This window comes from Ictalurus furcatus, chromosome 16, assembly GCF_023375685.1.
Source record: "Ictalurus furcatus strain D&B chromosome 16, Billie_1.0, whole genome shotgun sequence".
Lineage (NCBI taxonomy): Eukaryota > Metazoa > Chordata > Actinopteri > Siluriformes > Ictaluridae > Ictalurus > Ictalurus furcatus.
This window is the reverse complement of record NC_071270.1, coordinates 19414756-19435698: the sequence shown is the minus strand read 5'-3', so window position 1 is coordinate 19435698 and position 20943 is coordinate 19414756. Positions and strand designations below refer to the sequence as shown.

Below are 20943 nucleotides of genomic sequence, written 5' to 3'. Positions count from 1 at the left end.
TGTTTGTTTGTTTATTTATTAAATGCTCTACTCTAAGAACCATGTTTGAAGAAACAATTCTTCACACTTTCAAACATTTGTTAGCTCAAAGCCACGTGACAGAGGAGCTAATTTTGAACGAGCTGACAGAGAGCAATGGAGCTGATGTTAGCACTCAAACAATTAACAGCTCTGTCTTCATTTGTCAACCCGTGTGAGCTTAAATCGCTTTGGTTCCCAGCCAAATAACAGAGTTACTCATTCATCTTAGCTCACTCCCTCAGGACACCGCAGAGCAACATGCCAAGGTTAGCCTGCACATTCTCTCCTTTTTTTTTTCTCCTTGAGGGAGCTGCAAAATGTTTTCTGCGTGTTCAGAGCTTAGAAGCTTGTTCAAATTCCAGATGTGCTGAATTAAATGTTGTTATATCTCTTTCTTGTATTGGTTTTGATATGGAGAAATGTCATTTCATGTTCCTTGGTTTAAGTTCACACTGAAGACTGCCTCTAAATCCAACACTGTTTCCCAGTACATTTCCCATTGTGTGACCTAAACAATGTGGGAACTACTTATTTTCGGCTTTCTTTGGCTTCGTGTGAAGTCGTTACTTATCCGTCTACCTCACAACGTGTGGATAAGTTGCATCCTCTCTCTGTGCATCCCTACAGACATAAACATTTGTAATGGTTCAGTTCAAACACCCTGGTAGGCTGAATTCTCCACCCAGCAATAACATTCCTAACTGTTTGTAGTCTGATTTTATTAGCAAGATCTGCTCAGCTAATCACAAGCCGCAAAAGGTCCTGTTTTGTCAGTCAACATAATGGTCTCATTAAATCTCCCTTGGTTTTCAGCATATCATTCAATTGTGCTTGATGGAAAAGAAACATTCTATGTTTTCTTTTTATATCTGTTATTCCCATTGGCCCAGATCTGATTTTTGCATTGAAAAACGTATACACTTTCATAAAAAAGGGTACTGAACTGTACTTTTCTATGTTCCTGGAGTGGTACCCTCAAGCATACACTTATTGTACATTTAGTATGTGTTGTTTTTTTTTTTTTTTTTAAACCTATTTTACTTTTCAAATCTTTACTCAAAAAGGAAATTACGACCCATTTTCGTACCTTAAATCTTTCTAAAGGTACACTATATCTACATTCCCAGGTGAAAGATAGATAAAGGTTCGGAAGATAAAGGGTGCTTACCCAGAAAAAAGGAAAGGTTCAGTTTATTACCCCCCCTTTTTTTGTGAGTGTATATTCTATGTGGGTTTTGAGGTTACACATGATGCTCTTAAGGCAACTGTCCAAGATCATTACTAATGAAACTTTTTCAATAAGTTTCAGGTTGGCTGTTTGTACTGTGTGTAAAATGTATGTAAAAAGTGCATTTGAATGATTTTTATAATAAATGAATGTGTGTGATTTGTTCCGGTCACACAGCTGTAATAATCACACTACTATGAAAGAGTAGAACCTAAAGGGATTTTGAAAGCCAAGGGTCAATTCACCACACTAAATTGTCAAAAAACAAAACAAAACTGATGATTAAGTTAAGAAAATGCACAAACATATATTCTAAAGATACCTTAAATTCCCCTTTGTTTACAGAATAACTGTCCACAGCTCTTGTAAGTGCAGCAGATGTTATTAAATCATCATTGTCCAGCATGTCGCAGTCTGTTCTACAACCACCGAGTGCTGGATTAGACGAGACACTCCTGATTAGACTTCATTGCCCTTTGTTCGTTAATGCTAATAGTCAGAGCAGCAGTACATTCTTGAACACTCCATGCTAATAGAGTGCTGTGTAATTGTGCGGGCTATTTCAGCATGGACCAGCTGCTTGCTGCATGCCAAATGTGGTTTCCTGTTCACAGACTCCAAAAGCACTTCTATACGAGGCTGTCGTAAAGATTAGCAGAACGAAGAATAACAGTTGTGTAAATCTTGCCTTCTGAGCGTCGACCCGTTTTGATGTCTCGCTGTATCAGACGAGAGGGAACAAGAAAGGCTGAGGGTTGAGTGTTTTCAGAAATAACATGTTATTAGGACTTTTAACCCCTCGGCACAAAATAACTCCCTGCGTTGTACAAATATGATAGTCCTTACATGTTATTTATTTCCAGAAGGAAGTCATCCTTCAGTTAAACAAGATTGTAATTACTCGGTGATTATTTGAGTATGAAAATCTTCTCAAACCTCAGATCAGCTAGTATTCATTGTGTTAGATGTGGCCTTTCACACTGCTTAGTCTTTTTCAGGTGCTTGCTGTTTTTGGACAGAGAGCCTCATTCCTCTTTGGAGTGTCAGAGCCATCAGTGCTTTTATCTCTCGTTTCTGTTTTATATTTGCGGGTGTTTTGAATTACATCAGAGGCGCTCTAATCTCCCATGCTATGTTTTGTGATTAATTGAGCATTCCTTTGGGCACCATTGCAGGGATGAACTCATCTGTTACTAAATCCCAAACGTTGGCAATGTTCACTCTCATTAGCTTCACAGTGATTGGATATTTTATTGCTAAACATATGTATTATATGTATTTAAACACATGTAACCCATGTAATGCTTGTTCGGATTTCACCGTGAAATTTTTGTTTCTCTTTTGCAGCTAAACATGTTCTATGATTTGCTGTTCTAGTTATTGAATCTTTATAGGGTTCCTAGCACTTAAATTTATTTCAACAGCATGTAGAAATAGTGCTGGCGCATCCTGTGCTGGGATATCGCTTAAGTGCTGTAAACGGACAGCTCGTGTTTTTTCTTGCTGAGTGACATTGCATTAAGCATGTCTATCTGCTGTTAAAATGGCAGAATTGAGGTGAAAAGGCAGGGAATTTCTTTCCATTTTATCGAACCTGCTGACAAAACATAGAACATTAGTTTCAGATTAGGCAAACATGAAGGGATTTTTAATCAATAAATCTTTCAACACTTCCAAATAACTTGTAAACACATAATCCCCCTTGCATCCAAGATCATGTCAGTGAGAATCCACTAACTCTTTCTGTCGCGGTGTTTTCTGCAGCAGCCAACGTGAACCTGTCAGAGTCTGGAGAGATGGAGCCATTGGCTGAAGCCCAGAGCGGAGGCTTGCCAACAGTCGAAGGTACACTAACTTAACTCTGAACTCCTCTACATAACCTCTTTACATTTTAAAACATGGGCTGTTTAGGTCACATCACCTTAAGGTATATGCTGGCTTTTAAATTAGTACTCATCTGTTTACCATCAATAGGCTAATTGTCTGGTGTGAGTTTGCTTTTATATACATTAGAGTCTAATTGTTTACTTAGGGGTTCGCTGTGCTTGGTCATCACCTCAGGCTTCCAAGATAAAGACTAAAGCCTTTGGTGTTTCCTCAGTCGTGGTCCTTCTTTAGTTTTTGTGTGCTTTCACACTGGGCATTTTTCCTTAGCTGCTAACACACTTTTTAGAGGTAATCCTGTGGGAACTTTCAAAAGTTAAATAAAGTTCAACTTTTCAGGAAAAAAGGAGAGTCATATCAAGCTTTTTATTTATTACCCAACCAATCAGCTCACAGTTCAATGAGCAATTGAGGAAAAACAGACTTGGTAGAGAGAGCATCCGTAGAAAAAACTGTACTGTTAATAAGTGAATATAAGGACGTTGACACTGCGATTTTCAGCCTGATTTTGCTGTTACAGATGAAAATCTCTTGTAAAATACTTGGCCTAATCTGTAAGCTTTGCTGGTGGTGTTTTTTTTGTTTTTTTCCTATGTACTTCCTGATCTCTGTTCTCTCTCTTCAGTGCATACTGACAGTTGCAAACCCTGATTCTCAAACACTACGAATCCTCTCATGTAATGTTCCGGCTCATGACACGCTTGGCTAGTTCTTCATGATTACGAGACACGGAAGTCATTAACCTTAAATTAAGCATTAGGTCATGCGTGTCACTCTTCCACCCTTCTTGACTTATTTCTGTGCATACCAGTATCCTGGACCTGAAGGTAAAACATGACGTCTGGCCCTCCTTAAAAGCAGTGACGGTTAACAGCCCCTCAGACCTCATTCTGAAAGGAAATAATGACTTTAGGAGCATTTACAATGCTCTGTTTCATCGCATGCATGTCAGACTGTGTAGGAAAGCTCCTTGTGAAGATTTGGATCTTGATGTATGGCTTCGTGGTGCAGGGGCATGCGCCTTTACTCAAGCCTTCGACCCACATAAATCATGTAGAAAGGAAAATTCACCACTTGGTCCTGCCAGGGTCGTTTAAGAGCAGCTGAAGAAAAGGGAATGTTGCACCGTGAAGAATTATTATATTTGTGTTGGCCATGATGTGAAGGGTCTGGAAATTAACATAATCAGCAACGGTTTTTGAAAATGAGCACAAGACAAAGTGATGAGGAACGTGTTTCAAAAGCATACTTTTATAACAAATGGCAGTGTGAAGTAAAATGTAAAGCTATTAACATGAGGTTTGACCCTTGCTAAGGGCTGTTTGAGATCTGGGTTGTGTTTGGAATTTTTCATTTTGAGTCCGTGAAGGCAAATTTGATACTCTGGAGTGTGTTTAAATTTCACTTTATTAGCATTTTTGCATGCTGTAGCCAAAGTGAGAGGGAAAGAAAAAGTCAGACACAAAGGAGTAAGGTCAGAAGTGAAAACAGTGATGCATTTCAAAGCCAACTGATTACTAATGAAACCATGTAATAATAATCAAGTTTGTTGCTTTACTGAGCAAGTGCTCATCTGTCATCACTTCATATTGCGTGGGTCTGATTCATTGATGCTCAGGCAGACCTCTGGACTTGTTAAATGTATCTCCTTGACAGTTTTGGCCATGCTGTTAATTTTCATTACATACTCTGGATGGCCATTTACACAGCTGAATATGTGTTGGCCTGATGGAAGAGGTGGCATTACCTCAAAGAGGAAGGAGTCATGTCATTCTGATTTATTCCTTTCGGAAGTTCAGAATCAGTGAGCTCCTTTCTGACATCCCAGAGATGGGACTCCATCCAGAGAATTTGGCTTTTGACCAGTATTGATGATGAATAAAATTCTTGCTCCTAAATCATGCCCCTTTTTAGGCATGCAGATTCTTAGAAGCTGAAAATGTATTTTATTTCAATGCCTCGATGTTAGTAATGTTTAAATATTTGTGGGTTTTTTTTCATTATATTTTCAGGTTGTCCATCCGTCCAAGATTCTCGTTCGTGTATCTCAAGAACGAGTGGCTGAATGTTTGTAGGATTGTATGGATTTATCACTGTAACCAACAGATGAATTGATTAGATTTCGTAAGTGATTGAAACGGGGTCACAGTAAGGTCAAAGTCTGAAACAGTTTTAATTCAATAGCTTTCTTCCTGCTTGAAGTATATTTTAAGGTTCTTTCTGCCATATAATTTAGTAGCAAGAACTAAACTGAGGCATCCCCTGTTTGACTTGTTTTTTCTTTTTACCCCATTTTCTCCAAATTTGGTCATATCCCAATTCCCACCAACTAGTTGGCTCTCCCCTGTTATAAGATATCTACAAAGCAGAGAGGATGAAGTGTCTTCCTCCGAGACACATGAAGCCACGGCATCTTTTTAAACTGCTGCTCATGCTGCATCACAGGGCAGTGTAACACATCTGGAAGAAAGGGCCATGTGTCTTCTTCCGTGTACCTGAGCCCACAGACACCCACGATTAGCTAGTGTCGCTCTGATTGTCATGGGAGAGAGAGTATGCCAATCTGTGATTGCTTTACCATTGCTACTTGGGATGAACTTTAAAGCAACTGGTCTTGCATTAGAGTTCAGTAAGCAAGTCAATGTCAGAGGGCCTTTAGTTGCTGTAGTGGTTGATTTCAGGGAGGGCTATAGTGGCTCGTCAGTACTACCTACATTGTTTAGCACCTCAGTCATGGCCAGCCACAAGTAAGCAAACTAGCGCTGACCAGTCTGCCAGCTCCTCTGGCCTGGACACAGCAGAGAGCACTCTGAATAGGTTTAAATAGGGAAGAAATATACAGGGATTTGACAGAAGGTTGGGGTGAAATAGCAAAAGTAGATAGCAAAATAACAAAATAAACAGACTGTGATTTGAACAGTGGGCTAGGAAACTTTAATTAAACTTGGTAGTGACATCATGTTTGAGTGCTCCTTTGTGGTGGTGGGCACCGTTAGCAGAGTTTCCATTGCGTCAGGTCTGAAGCTGCCTCGAGCCCCTGCTGTACAGCCATTTTAAGCACCCTCTCGTGTAGCTGGTGGCCTGGCTGCGTGATCCATGCACATTCCTGTGCTGATTCAGTTGACTGTAATTTGCATTGGAGCAACCGAGGTGAAAGTGAAGTTAAATCTGTCTGCGGTGGAATTCTTCAAATGGGTCATAAAAGTAAAGCGCTGCCTTTGGCGAATGAACTGTCCATGTACAACACAAATTTGCAGTATCACTGTTAGAATGGTTTCTTTAAAATGCTTGAAAAATCATGCCAAATCTTTCACCACTTATGAGGTTGTTTTTGCCAACTCAGTTTATTCATGTTTTCTCCCACAAAAAAATTAAATTATCAGATTCTGGGTTTGTTTTAAACAAATGTTTAAGCTTGTCAGTATTTAAGCTTATTCAATCTGATATTTATCCATAGCATCTGTACAGAACATGCATATACCACAAACAATTAAATCAATGCATTTCCTGTACTAATAAAAGAAAATACAGTTTAAACGATACTTATTAAAAGGAAAGTCTAAGGTTAGCTGTTTTTAGAGAAAGCTGCATTTAGAGAATACCTAACCATACAACAGCAATTTTGAAAGTGATTATGTCTCTGACCTTATACAAAATTCTTTAAATGCAATTCACTTTGGGTACATTTCTAAAGTGAATTGCACTTAAAGAATTTTGTATAAGGTCAGAGATGCAATCACTTTCAAAATTACTGTTGTATGGTTAGGTATTCACTAACTGCATCAGAGCTGCTTCAAACTCGAGCCCATGTGTTATGCTACACTTGTTTTACATTTGTTTTTTCATTTGTACAATTGAATTGTAAACTACATATAAATCAATTGAAATAAAAAAAAAATCACATTATATACACTGTTAACTGAATAATAATAATAATAATAATTCTGAACAGTTGTTTTGTAATTGCAACTGGCCCAATTCTTCTGTATCCGATTTAACACTATATTAAAAGGATTCTTGTTCTCACTGGCTGGTGAAATGGTTCCCATCCTTTCCATCTAGTGCCATGGATGATGTACAACATGATTGTAGAAGTGGAAATATACAAACAAACTAAATGTATTCAGTAACTAGTACCATCTCTAATGTTAATGTCCATTAACATAAATACAATCATTCAAGCAAATTAATTGTTAGGCTAAATGATCAATTTGCGTGGAATGTGTAACTAACTAGGTAGCTAGGCAAATTCAATTAATTAATTATTATTATTGGTCTCAAACTACTCCTAACTCATTATCAAATGCAGGACTTCCTAAAAAAAAAAAACAACTATAAAACTGAGGCACCCCGTTATCTTTCTCATGCGCGGCCTTTATGTGATCCATCTGGTATGAATTCAGAATTAGTCTGAAGGAGACGTGAGCTTGTTCTAGGAAAAGATATGTTTTGCCCTTGGATGTTCATTGTAAATGTGTTTCAAGTAAATAGATTTTCTGCTCCTTTTCTTAGACAAGGAAATGTGTCGTAATTATTGTTTGGGCTAAATCTTTTCATCTCTGACTGCTAAACTGATGGCTGTTTGGCCCAGAGAGATCAGACTATTGACTCAATGTGACCCAGTGGGTTATATCTGTTTTTACGTTACTAGTGCACATCAACCACTAGGAAGCACATCATCACTCATTTGAAACGGTCTGCCAGTACCTCCAGTGAGTTTTTCCCTCCTGCCAAAGAGAAGATCAATGCTATGGCACCTTTTAAGGGTACATATCATGCCATGCTCCAGCTGTAATGCAGCATGTCAGAGCTTGCCCCTGTCCTGTTTCAGGCAGTTTGCAAGGGAAAGCAGACAGCTTGTGCTCTCATTTACAGTACAAGTCTGTGAACAGGCTAGATCATAAGGAATCAAATTATTCATGTACTGCAGCAGCTGTGCATTCTGTAAATCACTATTCACCATTCAATCAGCATCATTATCAGCTAAATGTAACCATGTAAGAATTGTATACTGTTTGTTACTAAGAGAAAAGGTAAACGCACTCAGATGGATGTGGCTTGTCCCCACTCACCCTTTAGAAAGATGCTTTTTATTTGTGCTTGTTCCAATCAGCAGATGGGCATCATCCAAGAGGCCTGTTGCCCATAGGAAGGGGGAAAAAAACAAAGCAAATTATTCCACATTTGGAATTAGACTCTGAGTGGCCCTTTCCTTTGCCTGCTTACTAACTGCACAAGTTTTTAATTTACCTTACACCATTCGAAAGCAAATTATGTCTTGGCAGTCTGGCTGAGTTGCAAAGTACGGTGCGTCCTTCTTTGCTACGTTTGCTGCCCTGTTCTTGCCCTTTGAGCGAGATATCTCCCGTAATCCAGGTTCCTGGATTTAACTGGACATAAACATGACTGTAGTATTCCAGATAAACCGCTAGCTTGTTGTATCAGTCCCACATGTAATGTGTTATCAGTACTGTCCATCACTCAGCCACATCAGAGCTCTAAAGGAGCGTGCCCATAACAGACAGCTTGCAAATCATTTGTGCCCACACTGATGAGAGTTTGCTAAGAACCTGTAAGAACCTGCCCATTGCACATTGTGTCACTCGCCCTTTTTTTTGTATCTCTATTGCATTTTCTTTGTTGCTCAGTGTGCTATTTTGGACAGGGTGTATTACTAAAGTGTCTCCTGCACACCCCTATCTTTTCTTTCCTACCTCCTTTCTCCTCGGATGCATATCATCCTCTGGATTACCCGGAGGCGTTTTTTGTCAACACTCTTTTTGTCAAGACTAGCGGTTTCTGTAGCGTTTTTGTAGAACTTCCCATTAAAGGATTTAAGCTTTGCTGTGTTTGAGCTTCTGTTTATAGTCTTTTGTCAAAAGTGTGATTGTCAGTAGAGTAAAGTTACATTTGCATTGAAATCTAAATTAAATGAATGAAATTAAAGATTATAAATTGTCTGGGTGTGTTACAAGCCTTAATATAACCCAGGCATGTGTTGATTTTACTAAGCTGGTGGTAAGGCAGAAGACTTCCATATATGGCTGCTGTTCTTGTCAGCCTTGTGCTTGGCCTTGTGCTTGGCCTTGTGCTTGGCCTTGTGGTTAAGGGCAGCACTGGGCCACAGAGACATAACCTCAGTTAGGTTTGGGAAGGACAGGGGGCTGGTGAGAACACACTGATTGGCAGAGTGGGTCCTAATGTCTGGGTGATAAGATGGAGGTCTGGTGTTCCCGTCTCTGAGTGTTTATTTGAGCTCCGTCTGGCTCCTCACATGATCTGAGGTCATACCCTTCACGCACTGAGGCTGACCAGAGCCTTACCCCCTCCCTACCTCTTTTTATGTTCTCCCTCTCTTTTTCTCTCTTTCTTTGAATCTTGATCTCAGTCTAACTTCATTCAGCCCGCTTTCAAAATTCATATTGTCCTCCCCCTTATCTCCTCTTTTTATAAGCTCTTTCATACATGCAGTTGCACCGTATATTTATTAGATTTGCTGAGAAAAAAGAAAACAGCCATGCCATTAAAAAAAAAAAAAACTATTAAAGTGTAAAAATGTTTATAAAAATTTGTTTGGAGTTTAGAAAGTGTGTTGTAGTAGTTTGGGAAGTGTGGAATGTAACATGGGCTACATGTTATGGGTAGTTTGGGCAGTGTGTTGTAGTTTAGGTGCAGTAGTTTGGGCAGTATGTTGTAGTTTAGGTGCAGTAGTTTAGGCAGTGTGTTGTAGTTTAGGTGCAGTAGTTTGGGCAGTATGTTGTTTAGGTGCAGTAGTTTGGGCAGTCTGTTGTAGTTTAGGTGCAGCAGTTTGGGCAGTGTGTTGTATTTTAGGTGCAGTAGTTTGGGCAGCGTGTTGTAGTTTGGGTGCAGTAGTTTGGGCAGTGTGTTGTAGTTTGGACAGTGTGTTGTAGTTTAGGTGCAGGAGTTTGGGCAGTGTGTTGTAGTTTGGGCAGTGTGTTGTTGTTTGGGTGCAGTAGTTTGGGCAGTGTGTTGTATTTTAGGTGCAGTAGTTTGGGCAGTGTGTTGTAGTTTGGGTGCAGTAGTTTGGACAGTGTGTTGTAGTTTGGGTGCCATAGTTTGGGCAGTGTGTTGTCGTTTAGGCACAGTGTGTTGCAATTTGTGTGATGTTTTAGTTTGGTATTAGGTATTGAAATAAAAATATTAATCAACTGTTAAAAATAAATGCACATAATCTGATCAGAATCCAGAACCTTCCCTGTTAAGGTAATGATCTTTTTAAAGATGCAGTTTACCTGCAAGTTATTCAGTTGTGCCAGATTGTCTGGATATTGGAAAGATTTGAAAAGTAGTGAGCTTTGTACCATCCAAGCTACTTCTTAATTATTGGTGTTGTTAGCGTAGGACACTCAGTATAATCTTTTAAGCCACCAATTTATTCAAAACAAAGCTTATACATTATATGTATTAGACCCAGTTTATGGCAAATGTGAGGGATGATCCACCAACATTTAGTAGAAAATACAGCAAAGTTTTTATGTTTGAAAAGAACTTCTTTCTTACTTTTTGTTCTTCCTCCAGTCACGTACCCTAACGTCACCTCTGCACTAATGTGTCATCTCTCACTCCTATGTGAGGCTCTGACCTGTGCTCACTCTTGCTGGCTGAAATTGAAACCTGCTGGATTCCTAGGCTGTGCATGTTAAACCACAGTTAGTCTCTGTCACATGTGAAGAATAAAAACAGATTTCAGTCAATTGGTGTTTGTAATGCGTAACTTTCAATGCCATCACCCCCCCCCCCCCCCATATCTTACTTTCCTTTGTTGGTTTAGAACAGGATTAACGACTCCTATTTACAAATGAGTAATTGCGAGAATATTTCACACCAGTGCACAAAAGGTAATTTGCCAAGTCACTATGGGTAATCATTTTTCATATTCGATCTATTTCATTGTCATGATGGTTGTAGTTGTCAGAGTACTTTAATGATAAATATGACATTTGTGTGTCTTACAATGAAAAATAAATCTCCTGTTACAGATCTGCCAAAAACAACACAACCTTTCCTGATGCTCCATGTTCACCCTGCAGCTATCAAGCTGGAGCTGCTTAGAACAGTATGTTTGTTTCATGGGCTGAAAAAAAGCCACAGTTACTTAATCCAGATGTGGCAGATCACGCTCTCTGGAATTCTGTGCTTTGTGAAAGATCAGACCTTCAAAAGCAGGGTCACTGGCCTGTAACTGCTAAGTCTGCGTTTCTGCATTTCTGGCATGTGAAGGACAGAGATGCAGATGTGCACATAAAGACACATCTTTCACAAATGTTTCAAGTGCATTGGGTGAGTGCATTGCCATTTGAGTAGTGTGTTTTAGGTTGGGATGTGTGTTGTAGTTTGGGGCATGCATTGTAGTTTGGGCAGTGTGTTGTAGCCAGGGTTGTGTGTTGCTCTTTGGGCAGTAAGTTTTGACAGTGTTGACCTTGTATTGTAGTTTAGACCATATGTTCTGGGCAGGGTGTTATAGTTTGGGAAATATGTTGTAGTTTGGGCGGTGTACTATAGTTTCAGCAGTGTCTTGTTGTCTGGGAAGTGTGTTGTATATTGTGTCATGTGTTGTAGTTTGGGCCGTGTGTTGTTCTTTGGTCCGTGTGTTGTAGTCTGTATAGTGTGTTGTGGTTTCGGCTATGTGTTGTGTTGTAGTTTGGCCATGTGTTGTTGTATGGGCTGTGTATCGTAATTAGACTAAATTCCTTAATTCTCTAAATACCTGCACTAATTCCAATCTTTGCCTTTTTTTCCTCAACTCTTATCCCCAGGGTACTTCCTGGAATTTGTGGAGCCCCCAAACAACATGACTATCATGCAGGGTCAGACGGCTACGCTGCATTGCAAAGTGACAGGTAACCCATGGCCCACCATCAGATGGTTAAAGAACGACGCACCAGTAGTGCAGGAGCAGGGCCGCATCTCGATCCGCAAGACAGAGTCTGGCTCAAAACTCCGCATCCAGGATCTGGACACTACTGACACTGGATATTATCAATGCATAGCCTCCAACACCCTCAAGGTCATCTCAGCCACCGGTGTTCTCTATGTGCGCCTTGGTAAGAGCTCAGTTTGGTTTCTAATACTAAATGTAGTTGTTTTTTCAGTGACGTTGAAGGGTGGGTATCTAATTTAATGGATCCAAAAACTGTATTGGAGAAAAACAGCAGTGAATGATCATACTGTCAAACAACATGCCTGTGGTTACTATCCAAAAACAAAGCTCTCTCTGATTTTGCTATGCAGGTATAATGTCCTTTTACTTCATTGCATTTCTGAGAAGAGAAGACCATTAACTGTCATAATAACCATATTCTCTCCAACTAAATGTCAGCATCATAGGGGCAGTGTTTTCTTTCCTGTCCGCTTAATTTAGGTTATTATATGAAAAGCCTGTTGGGAACTAAAGCAGCTCTGTTAAGAACCATATGCACCAAATCAGTGATGTGTATCAGAGCAGTCGGGGCTTATAGCACTGCACTGGTATAAATCTGAGTCACACTATTAGGACTCCATTTTGGAAACAACTTCCCACTGTTTTGGCTGAAATGAGTCCTTTAAGAGGGGAACAACTCCATTGTATTCATATGGGATACTCTCTACTAGAAGTGAAGTGTGTATTTTACACCAAGTTCCTGACAGCTTTAGGAGTGCTTTTGAGTGAAGCTCTGCCTCCTCTCTTGATGCAAAGTCATCTCGGTGTAAGAGCGCTTTTATTTTCCCTGCACCGAAATTCAAGCGCAGACCTCTTGAACACATTAGTTTGTTTTCAGAGCAGGGATCATGTAGAAAGGCTGAAGCAGATGAAAAATCTGGTGCAGACATTAGCAGTTCATCTTCCTGGCTCAGATCAGAGTACTGTGTGTTCCTGGTGAAAGCCCTGTGTAGACAGAATGGTCTTCTCAGTGGGAGGTTGTAGTTTTAGCAGGCAAGTTTAGATAGGTGACCTTACATGTCACTTTAATACGTGTGTTCGGTGTTTAATGATGATTATGGAGTTTAGAAGTAGCTTTAATGTACTTGATCTAATGAAATAAGCCAGATTTACATTGGACAATTACAGCAGTTGATGATTACTTGAATTGAAAATCACTGTATTATGCTTATGTCACTGATCAGTGAAATCATGTAAACAGAAATGTTCTTCAAAGTGGGCTTGACTCAGTATTAACTCAAGACCAGGTTGTGCGATTTTTGTCTGTGACAACCAAATTGGGCCAGAAACCGTACAGTGTAAACCTGGCTTTACTCACTTTACAGCTGAGCTTAATCCTCTTTTTTTTTTTTACAGACCAGTCTTCAACCCGAGGTCCAGATGATGCGTAAGTCGTGTGTGTGTGTGTGTGTGTGTGTGTGTGTGTGAGAGAGAGAGAGAGAGAGACTCTTTTATGTCGTCCCTGGTTTATTTACCTGACATTTGACATCACTCTTTCAGAACAATTCCCTGCAGCCTTTATCATCTTGCGTTACATTTGAAAGGAGAGAATCCTGCAGTGAATTAGTCATAGAACAGTGCTCACTCATTACCAGAGTGATAAAGAGAGGCAAATGCTTGCTGGTCTCAGTGCGTGTTAAAAAACTGTTTCACCACAGTTCCAGTCAGTGATAGCCAGTCATCTGGATGTAATTCCAATCTGACAGTTCATCTCTGCTGAAGCCAAAACAAATCTTTAACAAGTAGAACAGGCAGTGGTTTCTATCTCTTCTATGCCTTAAAGTGCATTTAGTATGAGCAGGATACTCTAAGTGAAGGGCAAAATAGTTGCAACACCAGCCATCATTCTTACCCCTATGTCTTATGTGTTTGAAGGTAAAAATCACAGCAGAGTCACTGACAGGAAGCTTGACTTTTGTAACTGAGCAGATGTCATGACATCACGCTTTTCTTCTTTTCTAAGATTCATGACTCACAGGAGCTGTGTGTACCCAAGTCCTCATACTCCTCGATCTTTGAAGTAATTTTTCCATCATCATGGTGATGGAACTGGAGCTGGTACGGGTACAGGGAACCAGAGAAAAAATTTTTAAGAACTTGTGCCATGTTTCCACCGATTTGAGATGTAGCAGTTTCCTAATGAATGACATAAAAATGTCAACACGGGTGGAAAGTGTTACAAGTTTTACCTCCTATAAAGAACATACTTTACCCTACAAAAGCCGTGTGTCTATACACAGCACACAGGTGTTGATTACGTTTACATGCACATCAAATTCTGTTGAAGGTGTATATTCGGGTTGCAGCCAAATACAATGTTTATATATGTACAGGCATCGGAATATTCCTGTATACAGTTGCAATCAAAATTCTTCAACCCGCATTGCAAATTGATTAGTTTCATCAGGTGTGCTTGAGACAACACCTGTTTTGCATATTTGTGCTATTGTGAGGGATTCTATTCAGGGGCTTGAATAATTTTGAAACTGGAGAAATCATTAGAAGTTGCATTTTCAGTTGAATTTGGGGAAACCACTTGAAGCATTCGTTGTGTTGAACTATTTCAGTTGCTTTTGTTTGATCTGTTCATTGAAAACAGCTGAAAGTCTGTAAATTTTGACAATAAACCTGATTTGCAATGGGGGTTGAATAATTTTGCTTACAACTGTACATGGTTGTTACAAGTTTGCCTGAGTTGCCATTCCTAAATTCCCAGCCTACAGCTAAGCATCTGTTAACACCCACAATTCCTTGCGGACTGAGCATGTGCATATATCTCCTTTCATTGGATTTACTGAGTAAGGTGTTTGCATGCAATAATTTTCTGATTAAAACAGTCATATTCCAAGGGTGGGAATCAAAATTTGGGGAATCTGTCTTAATCTGAATCGGGCAATCGGATTGCGCCATTTACATGACTCAATACTAATTACAATATTGCCAAATTCCGATTAATATTGGAATATTGATGTGCATGTAAACATGGTCATTGTAACAGAACAGTGGGTCTCAAAGTGGTGTCCGGAGACACTCAGGGGTCCATTTAGCATAGCCAGCAAGTGCATAAGTTTTTTTTATTTGCTTACAGGGGTTATCACAATGCACCTTTAACAAAGCTATTATATTTTTTGAGCTCCAATAGTCTAGTGGACCCTTGGATTGAATGGGTTTAATCAAATTGTGGCCCCTATATGTGTGTGTATATGTGTGTATGTATGTATGTATATAGCTAGATAGATAGATAGAGTGATTGATTGATTGATTTAAAAACTGTTCATGAAATAAATCTGGACTGAGCAGGGTCCTGTGAGGTTTTTTTTAAACAGTTAAAAGTAAAAAGGTTGGGAGCCCCTGATCGTAGACAATAATTATGCTAATTTTGTTATAAGAGAATGAATTGATGTTTTTATTGCCCTTACTTGGTATTTCTGTATGTAGTTGCTCAAAGGACAATATGTTAGCAGTGTAGACCCTTTATTTTAGTGCCAAGTTGTAACTCCTCAGTCAGTTCTCCTCAGAGCTGTACAAGATTACGGATGCTACAGCTACATTACCTACTTAGCAAGTTATTAAGCAGCCTACAACGCATTTTGTGGTGTTATCCACATCTGACATGTTTATTTGTCATAGCGATCAGGCTTCACGGCTTGATTGCTCTGACAAATCACTTCATACGTGAATGGTAATACATGTTGACACAACTTTTGCAATTAGCACAGGCTCAGTGCACTTAGTCCAGAGAACCACTTTTATCTTTCTTTGTCCGACAGCAGTAGCAGGTGGGGTAGGTGCATCACTTTATAACATTCAGTATACAATATGCCTTAAAATGGAGAACTTCAGTTGACTGTTACAAGTTGTTTGCGACGTTTAGAAAGGAAAAAAAAAGCTCCTTTATCATGACATCCAAAGTTTTACCACCCAAACTCAAATCATTGTGTGCACACACAGTATGAGAAATCTTCGCTCACACTGATTATTTATGAGATGACAGATACATGTTTTAATAGCTGTTAAGTGTTTATATTGAGTGTCTAGCTGCTCACAGGTAGATAAGATTAAGAAGACTGCCGTAGCATTAGCAATGTAGCTCCTATTTAGTTTGTAATAATCACCAACATAAAGGCTGTTTCTCCTCAGACCACTGATTCACGGTTTCTTTTTCCCCCAGTAATACTCTTCAAGAACACTGCCACTGTCTTCAATAGCAGTTAGAATAACTTGCTCATTAAGTGTGGGAGTTCCTAATACACAGCACAGAAATGATAACCATGGAGAGTTTTGCAAATTTTACATCTGAACATATTTTAGTACCTGAAGTTGAATCCTGAAACTTCCTAATATATCTTCATAGACAATACTTGACAACACAAAAAAGTCTGAGACGTTAGCATTAGAAGTGAAGCTCCTGTTTCACCTGTTGTGAATTTTTGTTTCCCAGCAGTGATCTTTTAATGATTTTTATTTTTAATATTTATTTATTTATTTATTTATTTATTTATTTATTTATTTATTAGTGTCCATGTCTTATTTTAATGGTGGTGATGTAACTTTGCTAGAGTTGTTAGTTGTCATGACCCTGAAACCCTGACGTCACTGGTTCTTTTTGGTGCTGTAAGCAAATTGCTTCTAGATTATGCTCCAGCACCAACACTCTGTGTTTTGGAAAAGGACTCACTGTTCCCCAGTTTCTCACCTCTCATCTCCCTCCTACATTATTCCATACTCCGTCTCTCCTTGTCCTCTGCCAGCTTTGCCGCAGCACTGCACTTCTTGTTTGATTTGGCCATAAAACGCTCTGAGAGTGAGACTAAAACGTGTTAGCCCTGGAGCACTCTCCATAGATGCTGTGTGTACAGGGAATGAGGCTGGAGTCGGTGCTGCATAAGCAACAAAGAGCCTTTCTCACTCAGAGCAAAGTTTTGGCTGAATTTCCCTGAGAACCAGGGAGCTGGTGGTCACCATGGCCTGAGGAAAGAAAGCACAGGGTGAGGGCCAAATTGATCTTTTTCCAGTTTTTAAATAAAGGGTATAATGTCTGAAGGGACATTCAGCGAAAACTATGCTGACATTCACAGTTGTATTTAAAAACCGAGAACAAATTTTGGTCTGAGAGACTTTCTAGTTACTAATTTGACTCATACTTGCTTAGAAATAAAAGTGGCAAATTGTCCTTGTTGCATGTTTTTTAAATGATCTTTTACCTAGGAAAGTGCATATAGCATACTTTATATAGGATCCAGTTATGTACCTTAAGGAATCATTCCAGGTAAATGTGAAAGTACAAGAAAAGTACAGTCTAGTACCTTTATTTCTGAGAGTGTAACTGGTAGAATTTTGTAGTACAAGATTTCTTCCATTGCCTGCTGGTTCTGTTGGTCTCCTGTGTAATGTTTTCCTAAAAGGCTTGCTGCGGGTATGCCAGGATTATGAGGGGCTCATCTGGTCCTAGGGTGTGTGTTGTGGGCACATAGTGGAGGTTTCCTTTGCTCTGACTTGCTGATGAGTGTCAGGACTCGATGAGGCTCCTCAGCATTTTGATAACTGTTCTGAGATAGAGATCTTCTGTAATGGGGATTGGCTTGATGGTTTCAGTATATACACTTACACTTACTGAAGCACAAACCAAGACAACTGAAGCACAAGGAGGTGTGTGTGTGTGTGTGTGTGTGTGTGTGTGTGTGTGTGAGAGAGAGAGAGAGAGAGAGAGAGAGAGAGAGATAAGTGTTGTTTCCATGATGCCAGAGTAGGCCCAGTGCTTACTCTCAGGTCACACAGACTGATTAGGGCCATGTTGTAAATTCCACTGTGCAGGAATGCTTTTGTTTGTCTCATTGCTCCTCCATCTAGTGCCTTTCCTCTGAATCACTGATAGCCTGCTCCTTAAGAGCCGTGTGTGGGTGTGTTTGCTGATTATAGGGATACTATATGTAACTCATGAAATGATAACTGATCTTCACCCTTTTGCAGTACAAATCCATATCATCAGAAAAGAATATTTTAAAAAATTATATTATAATAAAGAATATGTCATAATTTATGTTGATCACGAGATCACCATGCCCAACCCTTGTAGGTAGGTAGTGTGGCAGTCAAAGTCTTCCTCTTTTGGATCCTTGTGTTAGTCAGGACTAACAAATTATTGCCATCTTGTGGTGTAACAGATGTTACACAATGATTTGGAATGAATGCTCTCTGAAATCATGCTCTGATACTGCAGGAGGTCCTGGGGTATCATCATGTCCGGAATTCTCTTTTAAGTGCAGTGTTTTATCACTTTGTGTTCTTTATAGAGATTCCCAGTTATTACCATGTTTGTTTGGGAGGAATTTTAAGGCTCTTTTCCAATTAGTTGCTTCCTCCACTCAGAGCTCCAACTTTGAAATGTTCTAGGCAGTATTTTGCTAAGTATTCCCAGCCTACCCCTGACTCTGTTTACAGAATGCTCTCTTTTCTTGGCACAGGCCTTGTTTGTTTGCTTGTATCCTTGCATTTGCTCTCAGCACTGCTGGGTGGAGATTCTGTTTAAGCTGTCCAGTTGGATGTCCGCTCTAGCAAGGATGCCACTCGGTGTGTAGTAGTGTTTGAGTTAGCTCCAGGAAGCATTGTCCTACTCAGGTTCTGCAGATCAGGCTTTAGTTGGCATCAGTATTACCATCTGGTATCCGTCAGAGCCTGACTACGCTGCTTACCCACTGGGCTCAATCAGGCACATGTTTGTTGTCAGCCTTGTTCTATTTTTTTAAATTATTTTTTTATCTATCTGTGTACATCCTCTTTGGTCTGTATATGTTGCAATAATTCATTTTCCATTTCATAAGGAAAATGGGAAAACAAGGAAACAGATTTTTATTTAACATTTTCTTTTTATTGGCATACACTTAAACTGGAAATAAATCCATTGTTGTTTTTCATTGAAATTTTTTTTTTAGTAATTTTTCATTGTTTTTACTTATTTCACCACACAAAGTCTACAAGTCAAATGTTTATGAATCCAAATATGAAAACATGCCCACTGCAGTACATTTCAACCTGAACTGAGTTGACCTGGAAATAAAAGTAGGCTTATCTACATTCTCTTTTCTCTGGTTAAGACATGTATTCTGAAACCTTATTCTGTTTTCATAAATAATATGATTAAAAAAAAATGGGATCAACATATGCATGGAATTTTTTGGGGGTGAAATATTAAAGTATTCCTAAATTGCAGCACCTGGAAAGTCTTGCAGATTTTTCAGCCCTCTTGCTTTTTAAAAAAAAAAAAAAAAAAAAAAAAAAAAGTGTAGTAGACCATAGTAAAATTATGAAATAAAATAGAAAACTAATGAAAGCAGTGTACACAGACCTACTTTATCATTAACTTGATTACTTTGGCCAAACAATGCTCCAATATAACACAGATCTTTAGAGCAGAAGAAGTGTTTTTGTTACTGAGATGGCTGAAACTCTGTCAGCTTTTTTGAATAAGGACATTGTGCTTGATTTGTAGCAGTGGGAGGGAACTGATGAGTGTCAGCCCTCAGCAGGTGGAGGCTCTGGCTTGCAGGGTGCTTGTGGGCCCCACACAACACCTCCTCTGTTCCTCTACCTTCCTTTAAGACCAGCCCTGAATGTGAATGCTGAAAGTGTGAATGCTGATTCTTCACATCAAGTTTCAGTCGAAGACGTGACATGGTTCAGGTCTCTGTTTCAAATCTCTTCTCAATGTACTCTGGTATCATCCTGAACAAATTTCAATTTTGCTCTTCAAAAGTAGCCTCCTGGGACTTGTTAGTTATGATCTGTTCTGTATTCTCGTAAGACTCCTAAGACTCTTGTTGTTATGAAAAATGCCTAAAAGTAACCAGCATTTGATATCCTGCAAAACAATATATAAATGTGTTTTTCTGTTTTGTGCAGTCACAAAGCGACTTTGTCCTTTGAAGCTAAAATTTTTGCATAAATATAGGGTCTGGAATGATTATATTCCTTTCAGTGAGGAGAAGAATTGGTGGAGATTTGATTAAGGATCAAATGCATAACTCTCTGTAGATGAGCTTTGATAGACGAGACTCTTAAAAATGACCGCATGAAGGCATATTTTTGCAAAACACGACTCATGTTGTGCAATAATTGTACTGGAGTAAACCACTGCAGATAAACCATGGTTTCCCTGCCAACAGACAAGCAAAATAAATGGCATACATGGTCATAAGTGTTAAAAATCAATAGCTGTTCATTTATGTTGAAAACTGTGCTCACATAAAGGTTCAATTTTATGTTAAATGTTTTTTTAAACATAAAATATTCCTTGTAAAATAGTTAATAAATTATTCTGTGAATTTGTAGATGAGAAAAAAGATCACTTAAGACTTAAAAAAAGGAAAAAAAATAACACTACCACACTATCCCTAGGACTGGAAACACAGCTATTGAATGCATGAACTTTGGTGCTCAGGCACTGCTCCAGTTCTTCAGTTCATTATTCTATTTTTGCAGGTATGTTCTTGTCCAACCTCGTATTTTTTTAACCAGAAGTAGGAAGTAAGTCTAAATCTTGTTAAGCTGAAGTCTTCAGACATTATTGGAGAGACAGAATTCCTTCCAGTCACTTTAGACTGCAGTAAAATTGTAACCATATGTGATATTGATGTGAGCAGGACCAGGCCTTTTTGGACATTAACAGCTCCTTTGGCATTACAGCATGCTGAGACTTGAGCAAAATGCAATGCGAATTGTGCAAGCCAAATTTGGAAAGAAGGGGTTTAAAAAACAAAACAAAAAAACATCCACACAAGCTCAATATCAATTTGCTTTGAAAAGAGAGGATATTTGAAAAATATTTCTTTGACACACACTTCCCTCAGCATTTACGCAAAGTATGACAAGT

General features: G+C 39.1%; 1 protein-coding gene across 2 annotated transcripts in view; it reads left to right on the top strand.

The window, feature by feature from the left end:
- The window catches only part of ror2 (receptor tyrosine kinase-like orphan receptor 2), a 78092-nt gene that overhangs the window by 49252 nt on the left and 7897 nt on the right, over positions 1–20943 (top strand). For both annotated transcript variants that reach the window (XM_053646272.1, XM_053646271.1), the window contains exons 2-4: positions 3014–3094; positions 11911–12198; positions 13431–13461. In XM_053646272.1, the coding sequence (XP_053502247.1) occupies positions 3014–3094; positions 11911–12198; positions 13431–13461 (400 nt within the window). The remainder of the gene's footprint in view (positions 1–3013; positions 3095–11910; positions 12199–13430; positions 13462–20943) is intronic.